This window comes from Quercus lobata, chromosome 5, assembly GCF_001633185.2.
Source record: "Quercus lobata isolate SW786 chromosome 5, ValleyOak3.0 Primary Assembly, whole genome shotgun sequence".
Taxonomy (NCBI): domain Eukaryota; kingdom Viridiplantae; phylum Streptophyta; class Magnoliopsida; order Fagales; family Fagaceae; genus Quercus; species Quercus lobata.
Window position 1 is genome coordinate 86520175 of NC_044908.1, and position 11166 is coordinate 86531340.

The 11166-nt window shown below is 34.6% G+C and overlaps 2 protein-coding genes across 2 annotated transcripts; both read right to left on the reverse strand.

The window, feature by feature from the left end:
• Positions 1 to 207: 207 nt before the first annotated feature.
• Positions 208 to 2847, reverse strand: LOC115992555 (receptor-like protein kinase FERONIA). Its single transcript, XM_031116765.1, has one exon. It carries the CDS (start codon positions 2845 to 2847, stop codon positions 226 to 228), a length of 2622 nt encoding a protein of 873 aa, XP_030972625.1. The 3' UTR covers positions 208 to 225.
• A 5710-nt stretch (positions 2848 to 8557) lies between these two features.
• On the reverse strand, positions 8558 to 9838 carry LOC115991379 (receptor-like protein kinase FERONIA). The gene has a single exon (XM_031115079.1). It carries the CDS (start codon positions 9836 to 9838, stop codon positions 8558 to 8560), a length of 1281 nt encoding a protein of 426 aa, XP_030970939.1.
• Positions 9839 to 11166: the final 1328 nt, after the last annotated feature.

Below are 11166 nucleotides of genomic sequence, written 5' to 3' on the forward strand. Positions count from 1 at the left end.
TACTTATCATACAACCCCTTTTTTAATTGTCAATTCAATGGATTTGGATTATGAAGTGTGTTCTAGAACACTTGACATCACCTTATATTTTCACAAGACTTCATAACAACATAATTATAATAATTAATCTGCTTAATAGTACAACCTAGATTGAGAACATTATTTATGAATCTAAAAGTAAATAAAAGAAAAGACAAAAACCCATTTCCTAAACTTTAGTGGAGTTTATGAAAATGTCTTGTGAGATGTGATACTATCCATCTCAAAACTTGAACATGTTAACCCAGTCCCAATCCCTGTGCTATCCGATGTCATCCCGTGTTCCTTGTGAGCATTAGTAGCCCAAAGACCATCATTTGTAACATCAATACAAAATGATAATGTATCCAAGTAAATATGCTCACCACTAGGATTGATACTCTCTTTCTCAGCGTCCGCATTCTCTTGCAGCTCCAACGCCAACTTGAGCTTTTCCACCACATCACCCATTTTGGGCCGTTGGATGCCTTGATCACGCGTGCAACTCTCTGCAATCTGCATGAACACTTTGAAACACACTGGAGCTATCTTCCCCTTCAAATATGGATCAATGATTTCATTGATTGTCCCTCTCTCAATGCACTTTCGAGCCCAATGGGCCAGGTTCCATTCTTCTTCCTCTAGTTTTTGATTTAGTGCCTTTCGGGCACATAATACCTCCAACAACACTACACCAAATGAGTACACATCAGATTTGTCTGAAAGCTTTTGACAACGTGCGTATTCCGGATCCAAATAGCCCCAGGTACCTTTAACCATGGTACTAACTGCAGTATTATTTTGATCCATTTTAGACAATCCAAAATCTGAAACCTTGGCAACCCATCTGTCGTCCAATAGAATGTTGGTGGTCTTCACGTCTCGATGGATAATAGTATGCTTCACACCTCTATGAAGGTAGTCTAATCCACGTGCCGCTCCAATGCATATGTCGAGCCGCTTTTTCCATGGGAGTGCGTCATTGTTTGTGTCATAAAGGTGTTCACGGAGAGTTCCATTAGCCATGTAATCATAGACAAGGATCATTTCACCCTTCTCGTTGCAGTATCCGATAAGAGAGACTAGGTGAACATATCGGAGCTGAGAGAGCATCTCAATCTCAGTTTGGAACTCGTGGGCACCTTGTCGCGACCCAGGGTTCAAACGCTTGATTGCCACGGTCATGGTTTCCTCATCATCAATTTGACCCTTATATACGTTGCCAAAGCCACCTTTTCCTATAATTAAATCTTCATGGAAGTTGTTGGTTGCAATTTTGATGTCGGCAAGTGAAAAGTGATGGCACTGTTCTTTCCTCAGTGAGGATGTCTTTTTCCCTGTTTGCTTTCCTTTGTATGGATTGAGCCTCAGCCAGCACAAGCACCAGCATCTTGATGGTGGGTAGTAAGAAACGTAGCGTTTCGACTTCTTTACTTTCCAAAATACCATGCAACCCATAAGAAAGAGTAGGACCAAGAAACCGGTACCAATTCCAATGGCAATGAATTTCTTTGTCTTGGACATCATGGTTGTTGGTTGATGAAGATCGATAATTTCCGCACCGTGTTTAGCAAGATTGCCGTCAGTATTGCTCAGTTTGAACACTTCCAGACCGTTTAAAATGGCATCGTCGTGAGAAACGCTGGTAACAGGGTGTAGATCAATCGAGAGAATATGGCTGTTGTCCTCAACTCCCTTCTTTTCGATCATTGCTAAATAGTCTCTGTAAATAGGCGTACCGATTTCGTCAGTCCATAATATTACATCAGCATCCATTTCGGCAAAAAGATAGTCTATATATATAATGAACCGCCTTTGACCAACGAGATTCATATTGGGGTCTATTTCACAGAAATGAAGCCTCACCAGGTAATAAAATCCCATATCAACTGGTAATTCCCACGTCAAATTGGAAAGCCTGTTCTTGTTGCGGTTAAAACCCATTGTCCTTGCATACCGATAGACATCATCTGGTGCAGTGTAATTTGGTACTTTTGTGTAGTGGAGTACCATAGATTGGTCGTTTGTCATTTGGCTTCCACCCATGAAATAACTATCATCTGTGGACCATTCTCTAAACAAGCCAGTGTCGTCCGTTTGTCTTATCAAGATCCCACCGACGTTTAATCGATAAACCATCTCGAGTGCCATGTCATCGTTTATGTAGAAAGGACTTCCGCTGAGATTCGGAATGCCTTCCTCACTTTTACCTCTGTAGTACAGGTCGTCAGGCATGGACACAATCTCAATTCCATTAATGAAAGCATGGAAAGTAGTTGAAAAAGGGATGAAGGTTAAGTTCAATTTTTTATCCTTCCCGACATTGATGCAGAACTCTTTGAAGAAAGGTTTTTCCTGCAAAGAATCATCAGGAACGAGAGTGAAGTTTCTAAGTAAGGTAAACGAACCTGCTATGACAGTGAATAAGGCCTTAGACCCTTCAAAACCTGGGTAAATGACTGAGTTAAAGTGCAACCGAACGAATTTCGGACCAACGGTGACTGGAAAGACGTACGTGAATTGAGAATAAGATATACGTGCAGTGGAGTAAGGGGCTTTTGTGATGATGCGTTCTCCTGTGGCATTAGAGATCTTAGATTTGAGATTATCAAGTTCTTTGGGAAAGTACTTGGACTGAAAGTCTCCAGTCCAGTCGCGCCCATTCAAATCCATCGACTTGCCAGAAGTGGCACTGCCACAGTCGAGGGTAATATCATCAATAGGGACATAAAGAGGAGGTGTGGAAGAAGCTACTAGTGTGATTTGATAAAGAAGGAAGAATAAGCAGAAGATGGAAACAATAGGGGTAAGCATCGAGGGATTCCTCATAGGAGCAAGAGACAAATTAAGGAAAACAAAAATAATTGAGAGGGAAAGCTGCATAATTTTAATCCTACTTTATAAAGGTATATAACACCATAATTGAGTTATGGGTTGTTCTACGGAGTACCCCTATGTTTTTTTAGTGGGTACAGTACCTACTAAGATCTTGACCATCAACTCTAATGCTTTTAATCCAACCCATTTATTTAAGTTTAGTGGGAAACCAATTACTGGTAGAGCAAGTTACCGTGTAAAAACAAAAAACAAAAAACCCAAAACAAGAAAACAAAAAAAAAGAGCCAAATCATCTTCACTCTCGTGTTTTATGAGTTTTGGGGGGCGACCAAGCGCTTGTAAGACATATAGCTCCTTCTGAGTATATTTGTTTCTTCTCTCCTGCGGACGTGTTTTCTGTGTTATTGATTTTCTTGTGTTCTTAGTTTTTATTTTTATTTTTTATTCTATAGAGAAATAGCCTTGATTTATTCAAAATAGTTTTGTAATCTGTCATGTGATAATAGTTTGGCTATTGCTAGGTGCTTTGATATGTTAAAGAACTAAAATAATTTCAACCATATGGGTTGGAGAGTTCTTATTGTGGACATCAGTTTTGGGAAGTGTCTGAAGTATTCGGATGTACCTCACTCCTGGTTTTGATTATTTGTTATATGTTTTATTGGCGATGAACTACTCTCTCTTAAGTCTCAACTTTATCTGATTCAATGGTTGAAGAATGGGATTGGGATATATGTAATGCAGTAGAAGCACTTTTTCCTGTCCCATTTGATCAGCTTTTCATCTTTGCAATACGTTTTATTTTCACTTGTTGCTAAATGAAGCTTCCTCGTACGTGTGACCCATGTGCAAGACATCTTGTAAAATGGTGAATGGCAATAGGAATATAACCATATAAGCTATTAATATATTGTCTCCTTTTTTCACTTTTTTTAAGCATGTTATTAAGATGAAAATTGCAATACTGCATAAATGATCAAAATCTAAAAAGAATGCTAAGAAAATGCCTGCATTTAAATGTTTTGTTATAAATTTAAAGGATACTAATTTATTTTTAATTCTTATATTCCTTTTGTGTTTATCACTTTAGTCATAATGTCTATATGCTATATTTGATAAATTCGACTTTGACGTGCAGAAAAATACCAGTAGTCTACATATTCCCCTTAAAGGCATTTTCTCTTGACAATTGTGGTTTTTTTTTAAACTAACCAAACATGTTTTTTTATCTCAAAAATACAAAAAACAAAATCTTTATATTTCCAAAAAAAAAGAATTTGAAAATAAAAAATAAAAACAGTTACCAAACCAAACCTAAACTTTTTTGACTTAAAAACAGTAAGTCGCTCTTATCATGTTTGATGATTTCACTTTTCAGATTCTATATTAAAAAGAGACTTTAGATTGTCGCCGTGGCAATAGTGGGATAAAGCAAAAGTGATAGGCAATAACCCGTAGACGATGGCCAAGCCCATGTGATCACCTTTGTTTTTGCTTTCTATATTCCTATCTCTTCTCTCATCAGAAACACTTTTGCATAATTGCATTTCTTTTTCTCCTCTCTTCAATTAGAGAGTCTTCATATTCCCTTCTACTTTTCCATTATTACCTTTCATTGCCCATCAAATCAATCATGTTGCTTTAGTTTTGGCCAATCACTCAATAGAGAGGACTGCAAAGTTCCTATCGTTCAACTCAAGAAAGGTGACCAGCTGGACTATGTGAATCACGCTAAGCAACTTTCGCAGTTGTTGTGTTTAAAAATGACAGTGGAAATCAGATCTTATACCATCAATTGACAAGGGATTAAATAGCAATTCTCAAATTTTCTTACAAAATTTTTTTCTCGTATTTAAAGACATTAATAAAAATATTTGAATATTTGACTATTTTTTAGGTGTACACAGTTTTCTTGTCAATGCACATCAGGTATAAAAAGAAATATCCCTTAAAAGTAGTCTATGTTTTTATCTAGAGATTTGGAACATAGAATTTCATGACCAACTTGTATGATGCATTAATGAAAAATCATATGATTTCAAAAACAAAAACAAAAAAGAAAAAAAGAAAAAAGAAAAATCATATGCTAAAAAGGTTTATATATAATCTTATATTGATCGCTAATAAATAAAGAATAATTATCTATCTTTACACACCCGAACTCACTAAAAAATTGTTGTAGAGTATCCCGGGGTGCCCGCTCTTAAAGGCAATAATAATCTAACAACATGGATGTTAGAAGTTAATTCAAATTCTACTGAATCTAAACTTTGCGTAGATTTAATGAGATTACATGAAAGCAAAAGGGTCCTTATAATTGTCACCTACCATTTTGGTTTACTTATTTATTTTTTACTAGGAGAGTTTTGTAAAACTTATTGTCGCCATATTTGCTAGTCCCTGAACATCTTGAAAATCAGTTGATGAGTATCTTGGATGTGAATGTGCTTAATCATCTTTTTTAATGTTGCAATATCATCCATGATAGGAACATTCCCAAAGCTAGTAAGGCGATGTGTCTGAATTAGCTTCACTCCTTGATTTGATTTTAGAAATAGGATTATTTCATTTAAACCTTGCTTCCTTGCCTCATATAATGATTCGTTGATTGTGGATAATTGGTTGTTCTCATCATTGCAAGAGTGCCATGAATAACAACCTTTAGGAACAGGCTAGCTTAAAAGATTTTTGATCACAAAGGCACCTTCATTCCAATTAGCTTTGCGTGAATGCTTTTGTGTCAACTATTATTATGGCTTGCCAATTCTAATTTTGACATGAAATCTGGTTTTCAGCACTTAATGCGATTGTTGAACCATTTTGGAGACATTCATCTAAATCTGTGGTCCATTCTGTCAAGAGTTTCTTGATGCATCCTAACTGCATAGTATTTTTATATTCATATGTATATATCTGTCTGCATGTGTAAGCAAATTAATTTATTTAATATGAAAATCTTAGAGCTTGGAATATCCATAATACATGACTATTGCTATTCTGACTGTAGGCAAAACAAAGACTTGGTAAAGCAATTGAGTTCACCGTCTCCTACTAATAGTTCAAGGGAATTGCATTTTCCACAAAATGGTTGGGTGCAGTTCAAAGCGTGCTTGTGAAAATAACATTTGTGTCCGATTGGCGTAGTCCTTCATGTAATGAGCTTTATTTTGCTGTCCGTCTGGTCTTCGCTGTTTGGAATATGGTTCTAGAAGAAAGGAGAGAAAATCTTAGTTGGAACAATTGCATTTATATTTGCATTTAAAAGAATATTTGAACCCCTTGGTTGATTTTAAGTGGAATTTAATCAACTTTTACAAATTAACAGGTTATGCAATTTCAATTATAATTAATTGGATATACAGGTTAATTATCACATATTACAAACTTCACTAAACAAAAAGCGCAAAGTAGTAAATTAAAGAACACAAATAATTAAAAGGAAAAATATTGTATATTAGCTAGGAGTTTATACTTGAACTAGCACCTTAGTATTTTCAACAGTAACATTCAAGATTTAAATTTGTCAACCCTCAACTATTGATGTATCTTAAAGGATTTTATATTAAATTATTGATCAATGTTGTAAAAAACATTGACCGAGATAACCTACTGTGTGCTTTCTTCATTCAAATTTCAAGCGAGCACTATTGTATATTGGTTTCTAACTTTCAAGATAATTTTCAATAAATTTTTTTCTTATGCATCTAACAAAGCAATGATATGTCAGTTTTTTTAATGATGTGGCAATTATTTTTATTATAAAGAAATTACATGCCAGCAAACCTCACCACCCTCTGCATCCCAATCTCTCTCCTCAAATTTCCACCGCCTTGAATTTGCTATTGTCTTCGAAGCCAGTAGTGGCTCCACCTTTATGTCAGGGTGGTCACAGGATCACCTTGAATTGCAAAAAAATGTATATATATAGTTGTAAAAATGTTGAATACCCTAACTTGAGAATCACAAGAATTTGGATTCAACAAAAATAAGAGTAATGCCAAATCCACAATATTTTTCATAACAAATCATTCGTGATAAGTTGTTATCGATTATAATTTAAGCCCAATACTGATATCATTTTTTTTTATCTACTAATAATAACTTGTTGCATAAGATTTGTTGTAAAAATATTGTGAATATAGTATTATCCTAAAAATTATTTTGGCTTCCTAAACATAATCCTTAACCCCTTAAACAAAGGAAAAAAAATCAAATAAAGAAAATAGAAATTAGCCCAAATAATAAAAAAAAAATAACCCCCCCCCCAAAAAAAAAAAGAAAAAGAAAAAGATTAGACCAACCGAGTGAACAAAGTATTCAAACAAAAGCCTATTCAAAATAAAAAAATGAAAATCATAACCATTCAAATTTGTAATTCGTTCAACCTATTACATAAAGTAATCATTAATTTCATTTTTTCTTAAAAAATGTACGAAAAGAAATATTAAGGTTGTGAGTTCTCCTTGGCGGTGTCAATAGTTATGCTATCTTGGACTTTACAGTTGCAACAATTTTGCTCTTCTTAGCAGCTTCGCTCGCAATTATAGCAAATATAATCTATTGCTCTCTCTCTCTCTCTCTCTCTCAATTTTTATTTTTTCTATTATCATTTTAGACTCTCTCTCACTTTATTACTCTTATCTCAGCATTCTCAATTCCCAATTTGTCACTTATCAGTCATTTTTTTTTTAATTCTTTTTCTCTTTGCTAGTAGAAAGAAATTGCAATACTTCATGTATTAGCATGTTTTTTTTTTGGTGACATTGAAAAATTTGAGTTATTTCTTTTTTAGATTTTGTATAATTTAAGTTTCTTAGTAACTATCCTAAGAAAAATTCCTAGTGCCGTTACTGTCCAGAGTCACCATTAGCTTTGGCGGTACTTTATCTCCCTCCGGCTCATTGCAAATCTTTTTTTTTGGGCTTGCACCGAAGTAATTAGATAAATGAAATCGGGAAAGTTTGTGAATTCAATTTTTATTTTTTTATTTTTTTATTTTATTTCTTTTTTTCGGGTGGAAGTTGAAAGCATTAAACAAAAAACTAAACATCAAAGAGTTAATATGCACCCGAAGCATCTGCGTTAAGTTAGCTTATAAAACTACCGAGAGAGTTCGACTATAATATACAAGGAAGATTAGTCATATGACCTTTCTTTGCAAAGATTTTAACACAAAATTTTTTCCTTCTCAACGTGAGCGATCAAGCTGAAAGATTTCCAATTGTGCCATGAGGGTAGCGCCCTACAATCATTAACTATAGCACTTGATACATGAGAGTCCAAAATGAGGTTAGAATCTCTCCTGAGGAAGGATTACTGATTGGGCATCTACTTCTAAGAAAAGCTTGTGGACATGTATTGGATATAACTGATTGCCATATATTTTGAGATGATCACTTAGGGCTCATTTGGCTGAAAATAGATTAATTTTCAGCTAATTCTACTCTTCTTCCCCTCAATTTATTAGGTTTCGTTTGGTTGGAGGAGTGGAAAAGTGGAAAGATAGAAAATTGTGGAAGAATGAAAAAGTGGAAAAAATGAAAAAATTTTAATTTATCTCCTTCTCGTTTAACGGGAAGTAGAAAAATGGGGATGTATATAGAAAAAGTGAGTTTACATAAATTAAAATTATAAATTAAAATTAAAAAGTGAGTTTACATAAATTAAAAGTGGGTTTATATATGGAAAAAGTGAGTTTACATCAAATTAAAGTGAAATTGCCGTCAGTGTTGCTCAGTTTGAAAACTTCCAGACAGTTTAAAATGGCATCTTCGTAATGAGAGTCTGTACGAGGGTGTAGATCAATCAAGAGAATATGGCTGTTGTCCTCAACTCCCTTCTTTTGGATCATTACAACATAGTCTTTGTAAACAGGCCTACCGATTTTGTCGGTCCAATAATCATCAGCATCCATTTCGGCAAAAAGATAGTCTATATATATAATGAACCGCCTTTGACCAACGAGATTCATATTGGGGTCTATTTCACAGAAATGAAGCCTCACCAGGTAATAAAATCCCATATCAACTGGTAATCCCCACGTCAAATTGGAAAGCCTGTTCTTGGTGCGGTTAGAACCCATTGTCCTTGCATACCGATAGACATCATCTTCATCTGGTGCCGAGAAATTTGGGATTTTTGCGTAGTCGAGTATTAAAGATGGCTTTTGTCGCATTAGGCTTGCACCCTTGAAATAATTATCATCTGTGGACCATTCTCTAAACAAGCCAGTGTCGTCCGTTTGTCCTATGAAGTACCCACCAACGTTTAATCGATAAACCATCTCGAGTGCCATGTCATTGTTTATGTAGAAAGGATTTCCGCTGAGATTCGGAATACCTTCATCAGTTTTACGTTCTGGCTTGTAGTACAGGTCGGCAGGCATGGACACAATCTCAATTCCATTAATGAAAGCATGGAAAGTAGTTGAATAAGGGATGAAGGTTAAGTTCAATTTTTTATCCTTCCCGACATTGATGCAGAACTCTTTGAAGAAAGTTTTTTCCTGCGAAAAATCATCGTGAACGAAAGCAGTGAAGTATCTAAGTAAGGTGAACGAACCTGCTATGACAGTGAAAAAGGCCTCAGACCCTTCAAAACCTGGGTAAATGACTGAGTTAAAGTGCAACCGAACGAATTTTGGACCAACGGTGACTGGAAATACGTACGTGAATTGAGAATAAGATATACGTGCAGTGGAGTAAGGGGCTCTTGTGACCATGCGTTCTAGTGGGGCTTTAGAGGTATAAGATTTGAGATTATTTTCTTCTTTCGGAAAGAACTTGGACTGAAAGTCACCAGTCCAGTCGCGCCCATACATATCCTTCGACTTGTCTGCATTGGCATTGTCACAGTCGAGGGTAATAGCATCATCAGGCACGTCACGAGGAGGGGTGGAAGATGCTACTAGTGTGATTTGATAAAGAAGGAAGAATATGCAGACGATGAAAACAATCGGTGTGAGCATCGAGAGATTCCTCATGGGAGCAAGAGACAAATTGAGGAAAACAAAAATAATTGAGAGGAGGAAGCTGCTTTTATTCCTACTTTATAAAGGTGTATAACACCATTATTGAGTTATATGATCAAGCTATATATCTACCGTTTATTTTTCTTTCAATAAGTGGCTTTGTCTTTTAGGTTTCTCATATAATATTATTGTGGCGTGTGAGAGCTTGAGACCAGGTGAGCCGAGTACGCGAGAAGATGGTCTTAGTGGGAGACCACGTCTTGCCTTTTAGAGCCAGTCATAAGCACTATAGTTTTCTTTATTATTAATTTTCAACCCTTCTTTTATTCTAACCAGACATGGTGTTCCCACAGAATAGGGATCTTTTATGCGTTGAATGCAGCCATCAGTTTCATACTTTAGAAAGAATATGCATAAAAGAAAGGCCCACTAATTATTAAGCTAAAAGTAGTTTAAAAAATTGAAATTATAGACTTTTAATTTTAATTTTTTTTTAATTTTTATAGAGTAATCTTTCGTATATAATTCGTTATTGATTTTTCCATGAGCCCATTGTTGATAGCAATTTATTGTTTACCATTGAGAACTTGTTATCATAGCAATAATGCAAAAAAAAAAAAAAAAAAAAATCATGAAAGAATTTGAGTATGTAGACTTGTAACTTACTTGTGATTGGCTTAGGTAACAACCTAGCTATAATGACTAAGTTAAGCTTACGGTTTTTGAAAAATCTTATTTAGTCATGATATTTTTACAAACTATATAAAAAGAGCCAATGGCTCTAGCTACAGGACCTTTGATTTATTCAACATTTTTTTATTTTTTTATTTTTTTTTTTGAAACAAGCCAAAAATGTGAGTTTAGGTGAGAAAGAAAATTTTTAATATTAAAAAAATTTTATGCCCACAATATTTTCACAATAAATCTCTTATCTTAAGTAGCAAATTTTTATTGACTATTATTGGTGATGAAAAACAATTTTAGTAGTAGGTTCAAATTAGAATCATTAATAATTAACTTACCCTAAAAATTTCTTGTAAAAGTATTGTAGAAATATTGTAGATATAACATTTAGTATTTAATATTATTACCTAAAAGCCTTAAAATAAGGAGAATTGGTGAGCTCTCTTCTTCTTTTCTTTTTGTTTTTTTCTTTCAAGTACGCCGGTTTGGTTTGAGCTTCTTTTTGTTTAATGATTTTTATATGCTTACTTTGTACTTTTACAATGTAAGCTTACAGTGTAAAATTTAGACACAAAAAGTGACAAATATTAAACATATTTGTAAAAAAATGGTAAACATTGTACAAATTTTGTAAATGTGTACAACATTTGCCAATT

Coding starts and splice junctions, on each gene's coding strand:
- LOC115992555 (XM_031116765.1), bottom strand. CDS start 2,847: ATGAGGAATCCCTCGATGCTTACCCCTATTGTTTCCATCTTCTGCTTA.
- LOC115991379 (XM_031115079.1), bottom strand. CDS start 9,838: ATGAGGAATCTCTCGATGCTCACACCGATTGTTTTCATCGTCTGCATA.